The following is a 16,330-nucleotide window of genomic DNA, read 5'->3' on the forward strand; positions in this document are numbered from 1 at the left end:
GGGTATTAAGGAGGGTACTTGTTGTGATGAGCACTGGGTGTTGTATGTAAGTGATGAATCACTGAATTCTACTCCTGAAATCAATATTGCACTGTATGTTAAGTAACTAAAATTTAGAAAACATAATAAATACAGGATATGGGCACAGAACCCAGCTCACTCAGGTGTTAGATGAGGCTCAGGTGGGTCTTAGGTTTTTGCCTACCAGCTGTACTGATGTGCTCATTTTTGTTGTTGTCTTGTTTTCTTATTACTCCTGAGCTTTTGAACCTGTTTTCCACTGGAGTAGCCAAGAAGACACAAGATTGTCTGGGTAACTCATGCAAATGGGTTTTAACCTTGAAGATCTGGCTTCTAAATTCACAGGGGTCCCTCATCAGTTAGAGCTAGGTGGCAGATTTTAACTCAGAACACCCAGTGAAAGGCAAGCATCATCAGGTGCACTCAGGATCTACAAGTGCACTGCCCAAGCGCTGAGATCTTGGTTCCTGGCAAATCTCCTCAGAATCCCCCCAGGGCTTTCCAATCCAATTTTGATGAATCAAAATCTAGGGACTGAAGGGAACATAACCTCATAACGCTCCTATGAAGGGTGTGGAAAACAGGGATCCTTTTAACAAACACCTACTCCCAAATATCAATCCCCATAAACTGTACTCACAAACTTGGTGGTTAAAAATGGAATTTATGTCTCTTGCCATTTCAAGAGTTTTCTCTATTATTAGATTATATTCTCATACTTCTATCAAGGTGCAGTGGTTGGGGGCGGGGGGGATGCTGGCCCTTTAAGGGGGCAGCAAAGGAGGGGCTGGGAGTCTTAAAGCCAGGGCAGCAAACAAGCCAGGCCTAGGCTGCCATGGCTAAACTAAGTGGAAAGAACAGCAACAGTCCAGTGGTGGGTGTCAACAACAAGGCAGCTGTGAGGCCTGCAGGCCAAGTGTGTATCTGTGTGGAAGTGCTTCTCCAATTCCAAACTCTGTCCCATTTCTGACCCTTTGCTCCCTGCAGCTGGACTGGTGAGGGCACAGCATGGGGCTTTAAAATAGTCTGAAAGCCCAGGGTCCTGCTTCAAGACGCTCGGCCAATACTCCTCTGACAACCTTGCTAGGGGGAGATCATGGCTCTTTGAGGATGGATGCCATGACATCCTTACTGAGAAGGAGGGTGTCTCTGGGTTTCTTCCCTGTCTCAGGTTTACCTTCCAGAGGCGGATGGTGTTATCTTACCAGAGGAAACAGCCATGGCGGAAGTCTGCAAGCCTGCAAAGATGACATGTCTTGAAGGTATTGACAATTAGGCTGTGATATCTGGATGAAAAGGCTTGGGGTACAGAGACTTGATGGTCTGGTTCAGTGGATGGATATGGGCCTGGTGTCCAGAATTACTGGCAGTGACTTCCAAACTCTTTGACTTGCTAGCTACATCACACTGGTGACTGAGGTCACTTTTCTGGGCCCTATTTTCCTCTGCTCCATTGTGAAATTATCAATAACAGTCTTGCAGGACTGCTCAGCATTAAAAGGACACATACATGTAAGGTATCTGGTGCATAGTAGGCTTAAATTCCAGTGGGTCCTGGTAGCTGGAACTTGATTGGTTAAGGAGGCACTCAGGGCTGTTATGTGGGGGAAAGCAAGTGGAGAAACCTGGGGTAGTACTTACTGAGGCAATTGGAGAGATATGGAAAGCAAAAGTGGTTGGCACCTGTCAGGTTCCATTTGTGCTAGGGGAGTGGTTAGGGGCAGGTAACGAGGGGGAGACATTGTTTGAAGAGTGTGCTGGAGGTGACTTGTAAACAGAGGTGCTACTGAGAAGCAGCCTCTCTAGAAAAGACTCTTCACGCCTGAGTCCCCATCTACTCCCTCCTCAGGCCCCCATTTAAACCGAGGCCTGAGCAAGTGCTGTGGCTCCTTGGCTCCTGAGGAGGAGCCAGTATCTGCCTCCCAAATGGAAGACGAGGAGGAGGAGGAGCAGGAGATGGATTTGGATCCAGATCTAACCCCAGACTCGGAGGAGGAGGAAGAGGAGGATGAGGAAGAGAGTGATCTCGGGGATCCAGCTGTCCTCAATGCTGTCCACAGCACTCAGGTACCAGGACAGGAGGGGGTGGGGTAACTGTTGTCCTGAACCATCTGCAGCTTACAGACTGTTGCTAAATATCCTTCTCTTCACTCCTTTCTAGTCCCTCGCTTTAATCATTTGGCCATGACTACATGACCTCCACACCTTTCTAAGATAAGTTCTGGGTTAACACTTTGTATTTTAGGCTTGAACCTGAGTAGAGACACTCTCCTTCCTTCTTCCTATTTCCCACTTAGTTTCTGATGCTGTCTTCACCTTAAAAACCAGGTCCTAGAAGGGTTGTGCATAGCCCATAGGTGCTCGTCCAGCTCCTGGTGCTGAAGGTGAGTTTTCTTTGACCCTAGGCCCCATGTCTCAGCAGTTCATTCCTGGTATTTATTCCCCTGGATTCCCACAACCAGTGGAGAGAGACCAGGGTTCCCAAACAGAAATGAAATCACTCAGATTCTCCCTCAACCCACTCCTGAGATACCAGTCTTGCCTCCCCTCAAAGGAAGCAGAGAGGTCCTGATCCAGTTGATTTTGATTACAATGGAGGGCCAGGCTTCCACTGTCTTGCATTTTGGAAGTGGTTGGCCTTCCCGCACCCCAAACCCAGTGGATGCTGATGACCACATGGCTCTTTCAAGCCTCATTCTTCCTCCCATTCTAGAGAGGTCTTCTCAACTCCCCTGGAATCAAGGCCTCTGGTGTGTTGGGGATGTCACCTGCTTCCTTGCACTTTCTGTGGCAGGTGAGTCACTTCATTATCCATCCTGTGAGAAAGTAATGGTGTGTGGAGAAGAAGCATGTGGAGTGTACCTTAGTCTGCTCTTGACCTTGCTCTGGAAATGGAGCACCCCAAGTGAGGTGCAGGTATGGGAGGCAGGAGATACCTATAGTCTAGGGAAGGTTGGTAAATGGTAGAGGTGGTCAGGGGACAACTGGCCATCCAAGTGAAAAAGACAAACTAGAGCCATCCTTTCACCTCCCAATGTTTCAGCAGATGAGCAGCATTAAGCTTAGGGCTGGAAAGAGCACCTGCCCTTAGGTTAACTGTGTAATGAGAACATGGCATGGGGTAGAGGAATTGCAGGAAAGCCTACAGGGAGAATAAGAAGACAATTGCAGCTCTGGGGAGGAGGAGTCCAAAAAGAGGCAAAGAAGCATTGCCCCAGTAGCTGAAGGCACAAGAGTCTGAGGGAAGACCATCACAGAGAGGAGAGACCGAGACCGGTGATGACTCACCAGACAGGAAAAGCGCATGCCCCCACACTATCAGGGACTAAGGAGCTGCTCCCTAGGAGGTGACCAACTCTGTTGGGTGAGGTTCTTATGGGAGAAAAGGCAGGTGACAATATAAAGGTGGGAAAGGCATGTGGCAGCAAGAGCAGCATTTGTTGCTGAAGATGCCCTTTTCCCAGACCTCCACATTCCTCTCTCAGACGCTGGACTACCTCTCTCCTGTTCCTTTCCGGACTACCTTTTCCAGTGCCAGTTCTCCAGCACGACACTTTGGACCTCGACTTCTCCTACCAGACCCAACTCTCTTCTGCAGCCCACCAACCTCATGGCCCCCTAGTTTCAGGTACTGGCTCAGTGAGCTGGGCATCCCAGTGTCTCCCACAGGCTGAACTCTTCTCCAGAGGGTTCAGAAAGTAGTGGTTTGAGGAGGGGTGGAACCACTCCACTAACTGCCACAGAAAAACACCTACAGAAACTTAGTAAGAGAAGTGTGTGGTAGGGTCCAGTCATTTTCCCCTCACAGATGAGGAAATAGAGGCCCAGAAGGACTAAAAACTTACTTGAGGTTAGCTGGCATGGCAGAACTCAAGTTAGGACAGAACTCCCAACAACCAGGCCAAGTCGTTTTCTCTTTTGTCAAGATTTCCCGCAGCCAAATTGCAGGAAAATGTATCTTCGAGGGGAAAGTGAGCCCTGCTGAGCTAGGGTTGTGGTGTTTTGTGTGGCTGACTTTAGGGGAGGCACATGAACAGATGGAGTTGCTTTAGATGTCCAACTGAGGTTACCAGAGGCTAATTGAATGGGAGGGCAGGGAGCTGAGTGCTTTCTTTCACCCAGCCCAAGTTTCCTTCTAAGTCTTCCTAGTCATCTGACCCAGCTCCACCCTCAGCACCAACGGATCTTGCAGCTGCAGCAACATAGTCGAACACCAAGGTAAAGCCTGGATGGGCAGCGGGGTTGAGGGCAGCTCGTATGCATGCTGAGTATTCCTATGTGATTGGGCATCTCTCCAAAGCCCCTACACAAATAACACTCTCCCAGTGTTGCCCACCTATGCACTCTGTTCCATCCTGCCCAGATGGCTCCACTCCCTGCTTAACTCTCCTTGGGAAATTCACTGTGCAGGGGTGGGAAGGTCTAAAGGAATGTTCCTTCTGGCTTAAAGTCCCCCAGCCAAGAAGCCTTGGTCTCAGCAGCCAGACCCCTATGTTAACCTCATGACCCGAAAAGAGAAAGACTGGGTGATAAAAGTACAGATGGTTCAGCTGCAGAGTGAGAACCCCTGCCTGGATGACTATTACTACCAGGTGAGCCCCAGGTGCTCTTCTCCGCCTCTGACCTTGGCGTCAAATGGACCTGGACTCCATCAGCCTTCCAACTTTTTTTCCAACTTTTTTTCCAACTTTTAGAGGCCATGTCCAGTCAGGTGGGAGAGACCATCCCTACAGGATAGGGGCCATATTTCTAAAGCTGACATCCCAAGATCGTTATCCTCTATTCTCCTACACTTCAGACAAATGGGATTATTTACAATTCCCCAAACATTGACATTTTGTCTTCATCCTTTGCCAAGAATTTCCCCTACTCAGCCTTGAAATAAGAACTTTTCTGCCTTTGTACACTTTTGTGGATCTTAGAAATGTCTTGTTATAAACCTTCACCTACTTTGTGCTTTTTTAGATATGATACATGAATCTCCTAAATAGTGGGATTCAATTTGTTGAACTGAATAAATGCCGGCAGAAATTTTCACTCCTTACCTTCTGTTCCCTATCTCTCTTTTATTTATGAGGCAGGTCTTAACTACTGATTTTGGATGTTGTCTAAGCTGTGTTCCACTTTCTTCTCAACTTCTATGAGCCCCCTACCAAGTTTCCAACCCTTAACCCCTTATTTAGACTAATTTCTTTCTTCCTTTCCACCATGCTTCAAAAACTCTTCTTTCTGCCCAGATCACTGAAAGCAAAATATTTTTATACTCTTGCCTTTTTGGCACTGCTCCTAAGTGAAAGAACTTTATTTAAATCCTTGTTTGACTCACAGTCAGTGGCTTTATTTAGCTTGGGATTTTACAGATTTCTTTGAGAAGATACTAGAGCTGGTGGGCCATTCCTCAGAAGCATAAAACTGGCCTAGAGTGCTATTGGCTACTGGCCAGTTGACAATAGTGCCATCTCTGTACTGCAAGCTCCTCATGGTTCTTCATGCCATCAGATAACTGTAATTTGGGAAAGCACAGGTACAATCACAAAACCAAACAGGGGTTGGGGGCGGAAGATGTGTGCAATGTGTATACTGGGAATAAGGAATGAAAGAAGGTTGCAGATGTTGGGACAGGTTTGCTTCCTGGATTTCCACCTTGCTCTCTGCCTTCTCATCAGACCTGGTGGTGGTATCTAGCTCCTCAGGTCCTTAGTACGGAGACCCCAATACAGATGGCACGATGCCCAACTCAAGATGTCGGCAGAAAGGCCTAAAGTGCCAAGATCATTTCTGAAATGAATGCTGTAGGAAAGGATGTATTAAGAAGTTGCATTTAAGAACCTTAATTCTAAGTTGAGATGAGGATACATTTTTCTATTCCATGGACTCTCAGGAATATTATCAGAAACTAGAGAAGAAGCAAACAGAGGAAGAACTACTTGGGCGAAGGACCAAGGTTGAATCCCTCAAGCTGGTAACACCTTACATTCAGAAGGCGGAGGCTTATGAGTCAGGTGGGACCAGGGCTGACGTGGTGGGTTGGGATAGACATCCGGATGAATAGAGGGTGGAAAGGGGAAGGGAATGTGTTTTTTTGACTCCTTTTTGTGCAGTGGTTCGAATCGAGGGTTCCCTGGGCCAGGTAGCTGTATCAACATGTTTTAGCCCTCGTCGAGCTATTGATGCTGTACCCCATGGATCTCAAGAGCAGGTAGAAGTGTTAACTCTCCAGAACCCTTTTTGTCTCCCCTGTTTTGGAGAAAGGACTGGGGCATTGTCATGCTTGAGATCAGATTGTGACCTAAAAGTGATAAAGAAGTGTGGTCAGACTTTGTGTTAGCCTTTCTGGCTCAATTTGTAGCTCGCTTGAGGCCTGGGCTGCTGCTATGGAGGTGTGGCTGATGGCCTGGGACTCTCTCCTAGGAGATGGGAGCTGCAAGCAGTCAGAGGCTTCAGGTGTTGTCCCGGATTGAGAAGGTGAGCTATCAAGTCCTTAGGGATGAGTTCCTAATTGACCCTTGAGAATGGAATATTGCTAATATTGACCTCTTCCTCTTTTCCCACCCTCAAATTGCCAGATGTTCATTCAGTTACTAGAGCTAGAACAGGGCCAGAAGGATGGGCCTCAACAGCCCTGCTACTCCGAACAGAAGAGCAACCAGGTTGAGAAGCTCTTCCAGGCCTTAAAGACCCAGGAGCAGAATAATCTGGAGTGAGTGTGGGAGGGTCACACCTCCAGCCCAGGAAGGGCAAGATGAGCAAAGACACTGACTTTGCTTCTGCCCCTCCTTTCTGGCATGTAGCCAGAGCCCTCTATACAGAGCCCTGAAAATGTTCTCCTTTCTCACATGTAGGGAGGCAGCAGATGGCTTCCTGCAGGTGCTCTCCGTGAGGAAGGGGAAAGCTCTGGTGGCAAGGCTGCTCCCTTTCCTGCCCCAGGATCAAGCTGTTAGCATTCTTCTAGCTATCACCCACCATTTGCCCCTCCTAGTCAGAAGGGATGTTGCCGATCAGGTATTGTGGCACTGAGCAGAGGATACTTTTGTGGATGGGTGAGGGATCCTTCCACTTCATCCTCTGTCCCCCACCCCCAGAGATGCTGGAGAAAGTGCTGGGCAGGGGGAGGTCAACCTGACACCCTCAGGTGGGTGAGTTCCAGAACAAACTACTATAGGAACAACTGATGAACTTTAGGTACAATAAACAAAATACAGGCATGTGTTGGCACAGGTGTGAGTGTGCTGTGGAGGTTTGAGAAGATAAGGACTCCCTGAGAAGTGCGAGCCCCATGTCCAACTTTGTTAGGGAATCCTAACATCCTAAATAAGTGGGTATTGGAAGACCAGTATTCAGGTTGGAGAGACATGAATAATGATAGGCTGGGGAAGTAACCTGACCAGGAAAGTGCCAAAAGCAGGTCAGCAAGAAAAGGGGGTAGAGGCAAAGTAGGAGGAGGTGAAGTTGTAGTGAAATCTGAGAGAGGCACTTACCTTCTTGCAGGCCCTACAAATGTTATTCAAACCTCTGGGCAAATGTATCAGTTACTTGACCTTCCATGAACTCCTCCAAGGACTTCAGGGGCTAATGCTGTTTCCGCCTGGCTCCTCAGAGCGACCAGTCACTGTGATCCTTCAGAACCAGGTAACACAGTGTGGAGGCTTTTCTCTTGCCACAGATGACCTTCAGGTGCTATCACAGGCAAGGAATAAGCAAGGGAGTGCTAACTTTCCATCTTCGCTGCAGTGCTCCTCCATATCTAGTAAGCACTAGGATCACCTGGAGAACTCACAGAACACCGGTTCCTTGGTCTCACCCCTAGAGAGTCTCATTTAGTAGACTTGGAGTGTGGCCCATGCATTTGTTTTTCTAACAAGCTCCCTGATGGTGCTGAGGTGGACCTCTAGAGCAGAGGTCACCAAACTTTTTTTGTTTTTGTCTTTAATTTTTTTTTTTTTTACATTTATTCATTTTTGAGAGTGAGACAGAGCATAAGCGGGGGGAGGGGCAGAGAGAGAGGGAGACACAGAATCCGAAGCAGGCTCCAGGCTCTGAGCTGTCAGCACAGGGCCCAACGTGGGACTCGAACTCATGGACTGCCAGATCATGACCTGAGCTGAAGTCGGACGCTTAAACGACTGAGACACCCAGGTGCCCCGTCACCAAACTTTATTGATTATCTCTTTTAGTAAAAAGCTCTGAATCATGTCCCCCATGTGCTTGTCTATAGGTCCTACACATGTGAAACTATACTAAGTACATACCTTTATTATGTAAATAGAAAGATAGAAAAACTTAAGTGAAGACTCTAGATGTGAAAGTTCTGATACCTTCTAATTACCCCAATGGTATATCTTGTGAACCCCTCTCTGAAGATCTTTGCCTAAAGTAATGCTTCATTCAGTGGGGTCCACAAACTACCTGCATCAGATTCCTGGGTCTATTCCTGATGTATAGACTCTGACTCCTGAGAGTAGAACCCACAAGTGTGCATTTAATCAACTCTCCACAAGGATCTTCTGGAAACTTGAAAGCAGTGATTTCCTTCTAAAGGTCTGAGAGTTCTTTGGCCAGCCATTGTAAAACCTGACCATTTTACAAGTGTTGTACTCTATTTTTACATGTGAACCTTCCCTTTTAATTGGGAACGTGGCAGAGCCAGGAAAGCACTGCTTGCCTATGGTGAACTTCTCTTACCTTGGATATTCTATCACTTGCAGTTTGGAATTTCTTTGCTCTATGCCCTGCTGAGTCATGGGGAGCAGCTGGTATCCCTGGAGTCTTCTCTTAAGGAGTCCAATAGTGATAATTCAGCTTGGTAAGATCTTATGGCCTTGTAAATACTATGTCAGTACCCCTGGGATGTATAGGCTGAGTCAGATGAGATATTTCCTGAGTGGTATATTCTAGTATTGGGAAGGAAGTTGTATAGAGAAGGGAAGTTGTATAAAGACAGAGACAGAGCATGAGCATGTGAGGGGCAGGGAGAGGGTGGGTGGGGAGTATGCAGAATCTGAAGGAGGCTCCAGGCTGTCAACACAGAGCCTGACGCAGGGCTCAAACCCACAAACCATGAGATCATGACCTGAGCTGAAGTCAGACGCTTAACCAACTGAGTCACCCAGGCACAACCCCCCCCCCACATTTTTTCAATGTTTATATACTTGAGAGAAGCAGAATATGAGTGGGGGTGGGGCAGAGAGAGAGGGAGACAAAGAATCTGAAGCAAGCTTCGGGATCTGAGCTGTCAGCCCACGTGGGGCTCAAACTCATAACCAGTGAGCTCATGACCTGAGCTGAAGTTGGACACTTAACCAACTGAGCCACCCAGGTGCTCCTTTTTTTTGTTTTTTCTTTTTTTTTTTAATACTTATATTGCTCACGCATGAGCATGAGCAGGGGAGGGGCAGAGCAACTGAGAATCTGAAGCAAGGAACTTCAGAGTTCTTAATATAAGAAGGAGCATATGTAAAGCACTAAGTATTGTTTGGCACATAGAAACTCTGCAAATGTTCCCTTAATTGCTACAAGCACAAAGGCTGATAGTGGTGGTGGAAAAATAACTAGGAACCTTGGCCTTGAGTTCTGTTTACTACATAAATACCAAGACTCTGAGGTTTTCTGTCTTTTCTGCCCGCCAGGACAGACATGGTGGTTCTGATCGCCTGGGAGATCGCCCATATGCCAACAGCCTCTCTGGCAGAACCCTTAGCCTTCCCCAGCAACCTTCTTCCTCTGTTTTGTCACCATGTGGACAAACAATTGGTACAGCAGCTAGGGGAGAGGATGGAGTAAGTGATGGCAGAAACAAGGTCCTAGCCCCTTGTTCAAGCCCAGTCTAGGTTCTGTCACTTTGTTCTTGTTTTAAGCTAAGAATATGAAGGATACCTTGTTTTTAGAAGTTGTTCCAGATACCAGCATTTACTGAGTAACCAGTTGGTCCATATTAGGGCTGTGAGGCCTATTTCTTCAGTCAGACTTTTTAATTTATTCCCAGATGGCTTTCCTCATTTATTATGCTAAACTACTTAAGGGCAAGGATGAATAGAAGCTGAATGGTTAATTGAGGAAATATTTGAGGGACAACTACTCTAAGATAAAAGCATGAACAACATGAAAGGTCACTTGTGTCCTCAGAATTTACCATCTGCTGGAAGGAGTCAGATACTAATCAAATAACACAAATATTTTAGAAAATATAATTGTTTACAGTTAACATCTGTTCTCTTTGTAGGCTTGCTTGGATCTATTGATCCAGTTGTTCTGGAACATGTACATGTAGGAAAAGTTTAATCATCAGACATTAGCTATATGAGCTATGTCTTCAGAGATCCAGAGAGTCCAAGGACATTTCTTATGCTTTGATATATTGAAGGACCCCAACCAAAACATTTTCTTATGCTTTCATTAAAAACCTATGTGATATGCCTAAAATGGCATGACACGATAAGGTATAATTAAAGAGCTAAAAGAATGATGTGTTCAAACTTGTTATAAGTTAGGAGATGCAACTTGTGAATGCCCTAAGAAAGTCCTTAATAAAAGGGACAAGGTCTTGTTATGCCTAACAAAAGTATGACCTGGAAATTTCTTTACTGTTTCCATTTTTTTTTTTCTGGTGTATTTATTTACTTTGAGAGAAAACAGGGAAGGGGCAGAGGAAGAGAGAGGAAGAGAAAGAATCCCAAGCAGGCTCCAGTGGGGAGCCTGATGTGGGGTTAGAACTCAAAGTGTGAGGTCATGACCTGAACTGAAATCAAGAGTCATGACACTTACCTGACTGAGCCAAACAGGTGCCCCCACTACTGCCATTTTGTATAAAGAGAAAGTAGCCCTCTTTAAGCTAATAGGATTGGCTATAAATATCTCCCTTGGGGTATGAAATGTTTGTTGATGAATACATGCCCTTGTTTGTCAAGTTAAATTAATCACTGGAATCCCTTTTTTGAACCAGGCACATTTTTTTTTTTTAATTTTATTTTTTAACGTTTATTTATTTTTGAGACAGAGAGAGACAGAGCGTGAACAGGGGAGGGGCAGAGAGAGAGGGAGACACAGAATCTGAAACAGGCTCCAGGCTCTGAGCTGTCAGCACAGAGCCTGACACGGGGCTCGAACTCACAGACCGTGAGATCATGACCTGAGCCGAAGTCGTACGCTTAACCGACTGAGCCACCCAGGCACCCCGAACCAGGCACATTTTAGGTAGTAGAGTAACAGCAGTGAAAACTCCCTGCTCTTCTGAAGGTTACATTCTGGTTAGTCAGGGGCTGATGCAAAACATTAAGTTGTGATCAATACCTTGGTGTGTCAGGAGTGACTGCAGTGTAATGGTCCAGGAAGGACTGTCAACAGTGGTTACAATTAGGTAGAAGGGAAAGTATTCCACACAGAGGAACTACTGAGCACAAAGCTGCCAAGTGAGAATGAATTTAATGTGTTTCAGAAGAAGAAGGAAAAGTATGGCTAAAGTACACAGAGAAGGTGGGAGGGTGATGAGTTTGGAGAGAGGGAGGCAAGGTATAGATTTATAAGCCATGACTTAAATATTGGAATTTTAACTAATGGGAAGTCCAAATTTTAAACTGGAAAGTGATGTGACTTCATTTTTAGGTCACTCTGGCCTGCTTATTGTTAGAGGAAGAAGGGAGAAAGCAGAGAAAAATGTTCAGAGGTTTCTTCCATCAGTTCAAGCAAAACTTGAAGAGGAGGGGCAGAGAAAGCAGAGAAGAAATTTGGAATAGGTCTTGGAAGTAAGAGTTGGCAGACATTGCTGATAGGCTTGGTAACAGTGGGGGTTGATAGGCTTGATAACCGTGGTTACTTGGATGACTTCAAGTAAAGTGAATGGTGGGTGCCCCATACTGAAGTGGGGGAAAAAAACAAGGAAAATAGGGCTTGGGGAGGGTGGTTAAGAAGAGTCAACTAAGAATTTCTTAAGGGGATATAAAAACGACAGCAGGTAGTGGTCTGTGTACATTAAGGGAGGATTTCTTTTGAGAATATCATGTGGACTTGGTATAATGTCAAACACCCCAATAAAGGGGGAGAAAGCAATGCAGAAGAAAAAATTTTACAGACTCAAAGTCTTAGAACAAGAAGGATGTGAGAAGGATGTGAATCAAAGCACAAACGGAGGAGTTGGCCTTTGGTTACCTGTGTGTGAATGTGTTAAGATAGTGATGTTTATTAGACCTTCCCAAATTCCTATTACACACCTCTAATTTCTTCACCCTCTCTGTTCCGCTCCAGCTCTGAAGATTTTTCATCATACTTCCTTGATAAAAGACTAGTAATGATACAGAAACTCTACCACAACCCCACCTTGACTACCCTATTTCTTTGCCCTTTACAATGGATATTATTTGACTTCAACATTCAGGTCAACTCCCTAACAAGAGAGCAGTCCACATTACCAAAGACGTGATACCACCCAGGTCCTGTAAGCGAAAATAACAGTAGGATAGTAAAAGCAAAGGAGAGAGAGAGAGAGGCAGAGAGAGGCAGAAACCGGGTTCCAACAGATGGAAAGCATTTAGAGTAAAAATACAGAGGGTAATGCCCCAGAGCGAGTCAAGTTGCTGCAGCCTGCCTTAAGCCGCTAAATTTGATCCCTAATTCTTTCACGGTAGTTAAGCAAACAGGCTTGAGGAAAAGGCAGATGGAGTTTTGTGGGTCAGGTTGGTGCCGGCCTCCATTGGCGAGAAATGCAATCAGCCGAGACAGCTCAGCTGTCTGTGCCGGAATCACGAGACAGCCGGCAGGCGGCTACACTGCGCATGCCCAGGACGCAGATCGGCTCAGGTGACCGGAAGAAATGGCCGGACCAAAATGGCTGCAGAATAAGCAGCCGGCAGGGCTGCCAGCTGGGGCAGTTGCAGCTCTAAAGCCATGGAGCGGGTTCTACCTATGTTGTTGGTGCCAGTCCCAGCGGAGGCAACACGGCGGCTGGGATCCCGGGCACAGTTGCACAGAGAGCAGGAGGTTCTGGGGAGCCTAACAGCTGCAGGCAGCCTGCAAGTGCTTTCCTTGGCGCCGAGCGGCCGGAGTGGGGGTGCCTGCTGCCTCAATGGTCCTTTTCGGCAGTAAGTGCTGCGGGAAGGCTGGGCAATGTGGGAGGAGTCCGGAGCCTTAGTTCGGCTGGCCTCAGTGCTCCCCTCCGGGTGTGGGGGTAGTGGGGAGAGGAGTGATAAACACCTGAGAGGTGATCTAGGTGCCCTCTTAGAACCTTTTTCTCGCTTTGCAGCCCCACTCTCCCTTCCCTTGTGAGGGGCGGGGAGGGGTAGGGGGTGGGAACAGAGAAGGTATTCAGCTCCTTTGCTGGCCGCAGGGAACCTGGAGTGGGTCCCAGCTCGGGCGCTGATAAATTCAGCATAGGTTGATTAATCGTTACTGTGCTGTGTACCGTGCCCATTTTCTTTCAGTTAAATCCCTTAAAGATACCAGCTGGGAACAATCTCTAATTTGAATCATCTTGATACCTTTTTCTTGTGCATGAAACAGTGACTGCCTTCACACATGGACTCTTCCCCTCGCCTGCCTCCCTTCTTCAAGGATAGAACCTCGTTTGCCCACTCATTTATTGCTTAACAAATATTTATTACACGCTTACTGTTATATGGGAGCAGTGCCCCAGAAGTTGAACAAAATAGCAAAGGTTGCGTGATTTGGGAAGACCGAAAAAAAAAAAAAAACAAAAAACAAAACACCTAGTTATAATCCTATACTAACTTTCCACTTGTGTAACTGTTCGGCCAGGAGTTAGAGTTTATGTCATTAAGTTTGAGAGTGTCCTCTGAGTCTTTGGGCTTTTTTTTTTTTTTTTTTTTTAACCCTTAAGTTTTATTTACGTGATCTCTACACTCAGCATAGGGCTGGAACTCCCAACCCAGGGTCAAAAATCGTATGTTTTCTGACTGAACCAGCCAGGCACTCCTGGGCTCTTTTTAATAACAGAAAACATTTTGGAAACGATCTCCTCTTTAAAACTTAATGTAGTCAAGAGGGGTCTTGTCTTGGAATCTCCGGGTTGTGTAACAGTGCCTGACAGTAGAGATGTGTTTGTTAAATAAGCAACTGGTTTACTCAGTTTGGTATTTGTATTTTTTACTCCTGATTTCTAGCTGATAGGAAGAACAATCTCTCCATAACGGAAGTTAGTTTATTCAACTGCGTTAAGTACCTATGGTCACAGTCCCCTAAAGAAAGGAATGAGAGAAAAGCAGAACTCTTTAGGTGTTTGAGACTTAACAGAAGACATGTACACATGAAATGAAGGCATTTGTAAACTGCATGAAATTACTAGAAGGAAGAAGGATTAAGAGGGATTTATTTTTTATTTGAATTGAATTTTAATTCAAGTACTTCATAGGGTAAAAAATAAGGATAAATCTATAGTATTCAGGGCTTGTCTCAATGTGTATATGGCCCTTTTTATATGTTGAAATCACTGTACATTCTATAGTTATTTTTATTTAACATTTCCTGTCTTTTCATGTGACAGTATAGTCCATATGCTACTGATGTTAATGGTGTTACTGTATTCTTCCTTTTAAATATATCTTAATTTAATATTTTTTATATTTGACCATTCCTATTGTTTTCCATATTTTCAGTGTAAACAGTCAGGAATTGAGTGTTCCTGAAAAATCATCAGTCTAGGTATAAAGATAGAAATATAAAATGTGTCAATATTTTTCTTTAATAAGGACAAAAAAAATCGTCTTTTTTTTTTTTAAGAAATAAAATTTAACTACTTCTGTATATAAAAAAAGATTTTTTTGAACGATAAAGCTTTATCGGCATGGTAGCTTCCTGCCATTCCATTGTTTTCACAATTGGGTCCTTTTATTTTTTTAATTTAGTTTGAAGCTGTCGCATCATTCACTATTCTCTTTCCATCATTACACTGCTGTAAAACTTCTGTAACTGTGCTGTCTAGCATGGTAGCCATTAGCTACATGTGACTCAGTGAATTTTAAATATTTCCTCAGTTGCACTATTCACATTTCAACTGTTCAGTAGTCACATGTGGCTGTTAGCTACTGTATTGGACAGTGCAGATATATAGAATAGTTCTGACCAACGGAATGGAAAGTTCTCTTTGTCAGGGCTATTCTATAATATACCCTCTTCGAGTCTTCATAGTCTATAAATACTAACAGTCACTTTTTAAGTCCTCGAAAACATTTAAGTTAGCAAAACCTACTTTGTTAAGTTTGAGCATCACCTCTTATAAAAAATACACATATTTGGTTGCTGAAACTTATCCTTGTGACTGTTCCTTTAAACATTTCATCAGACAGGATTTAGGAAGATAATTCATCATTTATTGCTCTATGTCCCCTTTCACCAGTCACTCGTGTATTGTTAGCCTGAAGGGGGCTCAGGTAGAAGAGGGGCAAAGTCCCAGAGCAATTTACATTCCCTTAAAGCCAGTATAGGACTAATGCTACTACTCCATGAATTAAAGAATTGTTCTTTACTCATTCTGCCCTTCTACCCTCACCATTGTGGGTAAATATTAGTGTGGATAATAGAATATAATAATATATGCTTTTTCCTTAGCTTTGTATGGGACGCGTCTCATAAGAGCAGCTCACCAACAGACAAGCCCAAACTGCTTGCTCTTAGTGAGAATTATGAACTGTTTATCTATGAATTTAATTTGAAAGATGGAAGATGTGATGCAACCATTTTGTATAGCTGTAGTGAGGAGACATTGCAAAAGCTCCTTGAAGATCAAAATATCAGTAAGTATTTACAGGTGGTCAGTCTGTGACATCACTGTGAAATCTTATATATTCCGGGAAAACTTGTTATAGAGATGAAATCAGGGAGGGAGATTTGCCTTGTTAAGTACAATAGCCACTACCCACATGAGGCTTTGGAGCGTTTGAAGTGTGGTTAATGTGAATTAAGATGTCCTCTAAGTGTTAAATACGTTCCAGGTTTTGCAGGCTTAGGATCAGAAAGTAAAATATCTCATTCATAGGTTTTTGTATTCATTACATGTTGAAATGCTATTTTGGACATTATGGGGTAAATAATACATAAAAATTAGTTTCACCTGATTCTTTTTTTTTTGGTGCAACTAGAAAATTTAAAATTCCTTGTGCAGTTCGCATTTGTGGCTGATATATTTCTATTGGATAGTGCTGATCGAGACTGGTTACCCAGCTGTTTACTTTATTTCATCCTGAAGGCTGCAGAGAGCAGAAATGAAGCATTCAGGCTTTATATTTAAGCAGTAGCATACTGGACACACTTGATTTTAAGGTTCCTTCTTTTTCTTTTTTTTTTCTTTTTTAGATTTTTTTATTTT

General features: G+C 44.6%; 2 protein-coding genes across 2 annotated transcripts in view; both read left to right on the forward strand.

The window, feature by feature from the left end:
- Positions 1-856: 856 nt before the first annotated feature.
- On the forward strand, positions 857-9,801 carry PATL2 (PAT1 homolog 2). The gene is made up of 15 exons (XM_042943121.1): positions 857-937; positions 1,193-1,283; positions 1,871-2,088; positions 2,735-2,815; positions 3,507-3,649; positions 4,171-4,239; positions 4,472-4,613; positions 5,903-6,023; positions 6,123-6,220; positions 6,433-6,486; positions 6,588-6,721; positions 6,864-7,023; positions 7,510-7,650; positions 8,727-8,824; positions 9,648-9,801. The coding sequence occupies exons 1-15, from the start codon at positions 857-859 to the stop codon at positions 9,799-9,801; spliced, it is 1,785 nt and encodes a 594-aa protein (XP_042799055.1).
- Positions 9,802-12,820: 3,019 nt separating this feature from the next.
- The window catches only part of SPG11 (SPG11 vesicle trafficking associated, spatacsin), an 86,726-nt gene continuing 83,216 nt past the window's right edge, over positions 12,821-16,330 (forward strand). Inside the window, exons 1-2 of the mRNA XM_042942163.1 lie at positions 12,821-13,091; positions 15,574-15,758. Of these exons, the coding sequence (XP_042798097.1) occupies positions 12,898-13,091; positions 15,574-15,758 (379 nt within the window). The 5' untranslated portion in view covers positions 12,821-12,897. The remainder of the gene's footprint in view (positions 13,092-15,573; positions 15,759-16,330) is intronic.

Source organism: Panthera leo, chromosome B3 (assembly GCF_018350215.1).
Source record: "Panthera leo isolate Ple1 chromosome B3, P.leo_Ple1_pat1.1, whole genome shotgun sequence".
Taxonomy (NCBI): domain Eukaryota; kingdom Metazoa; phylum Chordata; class Mammalia; order Carnivora; family Felidae; genus Panthera; species Panthera leo.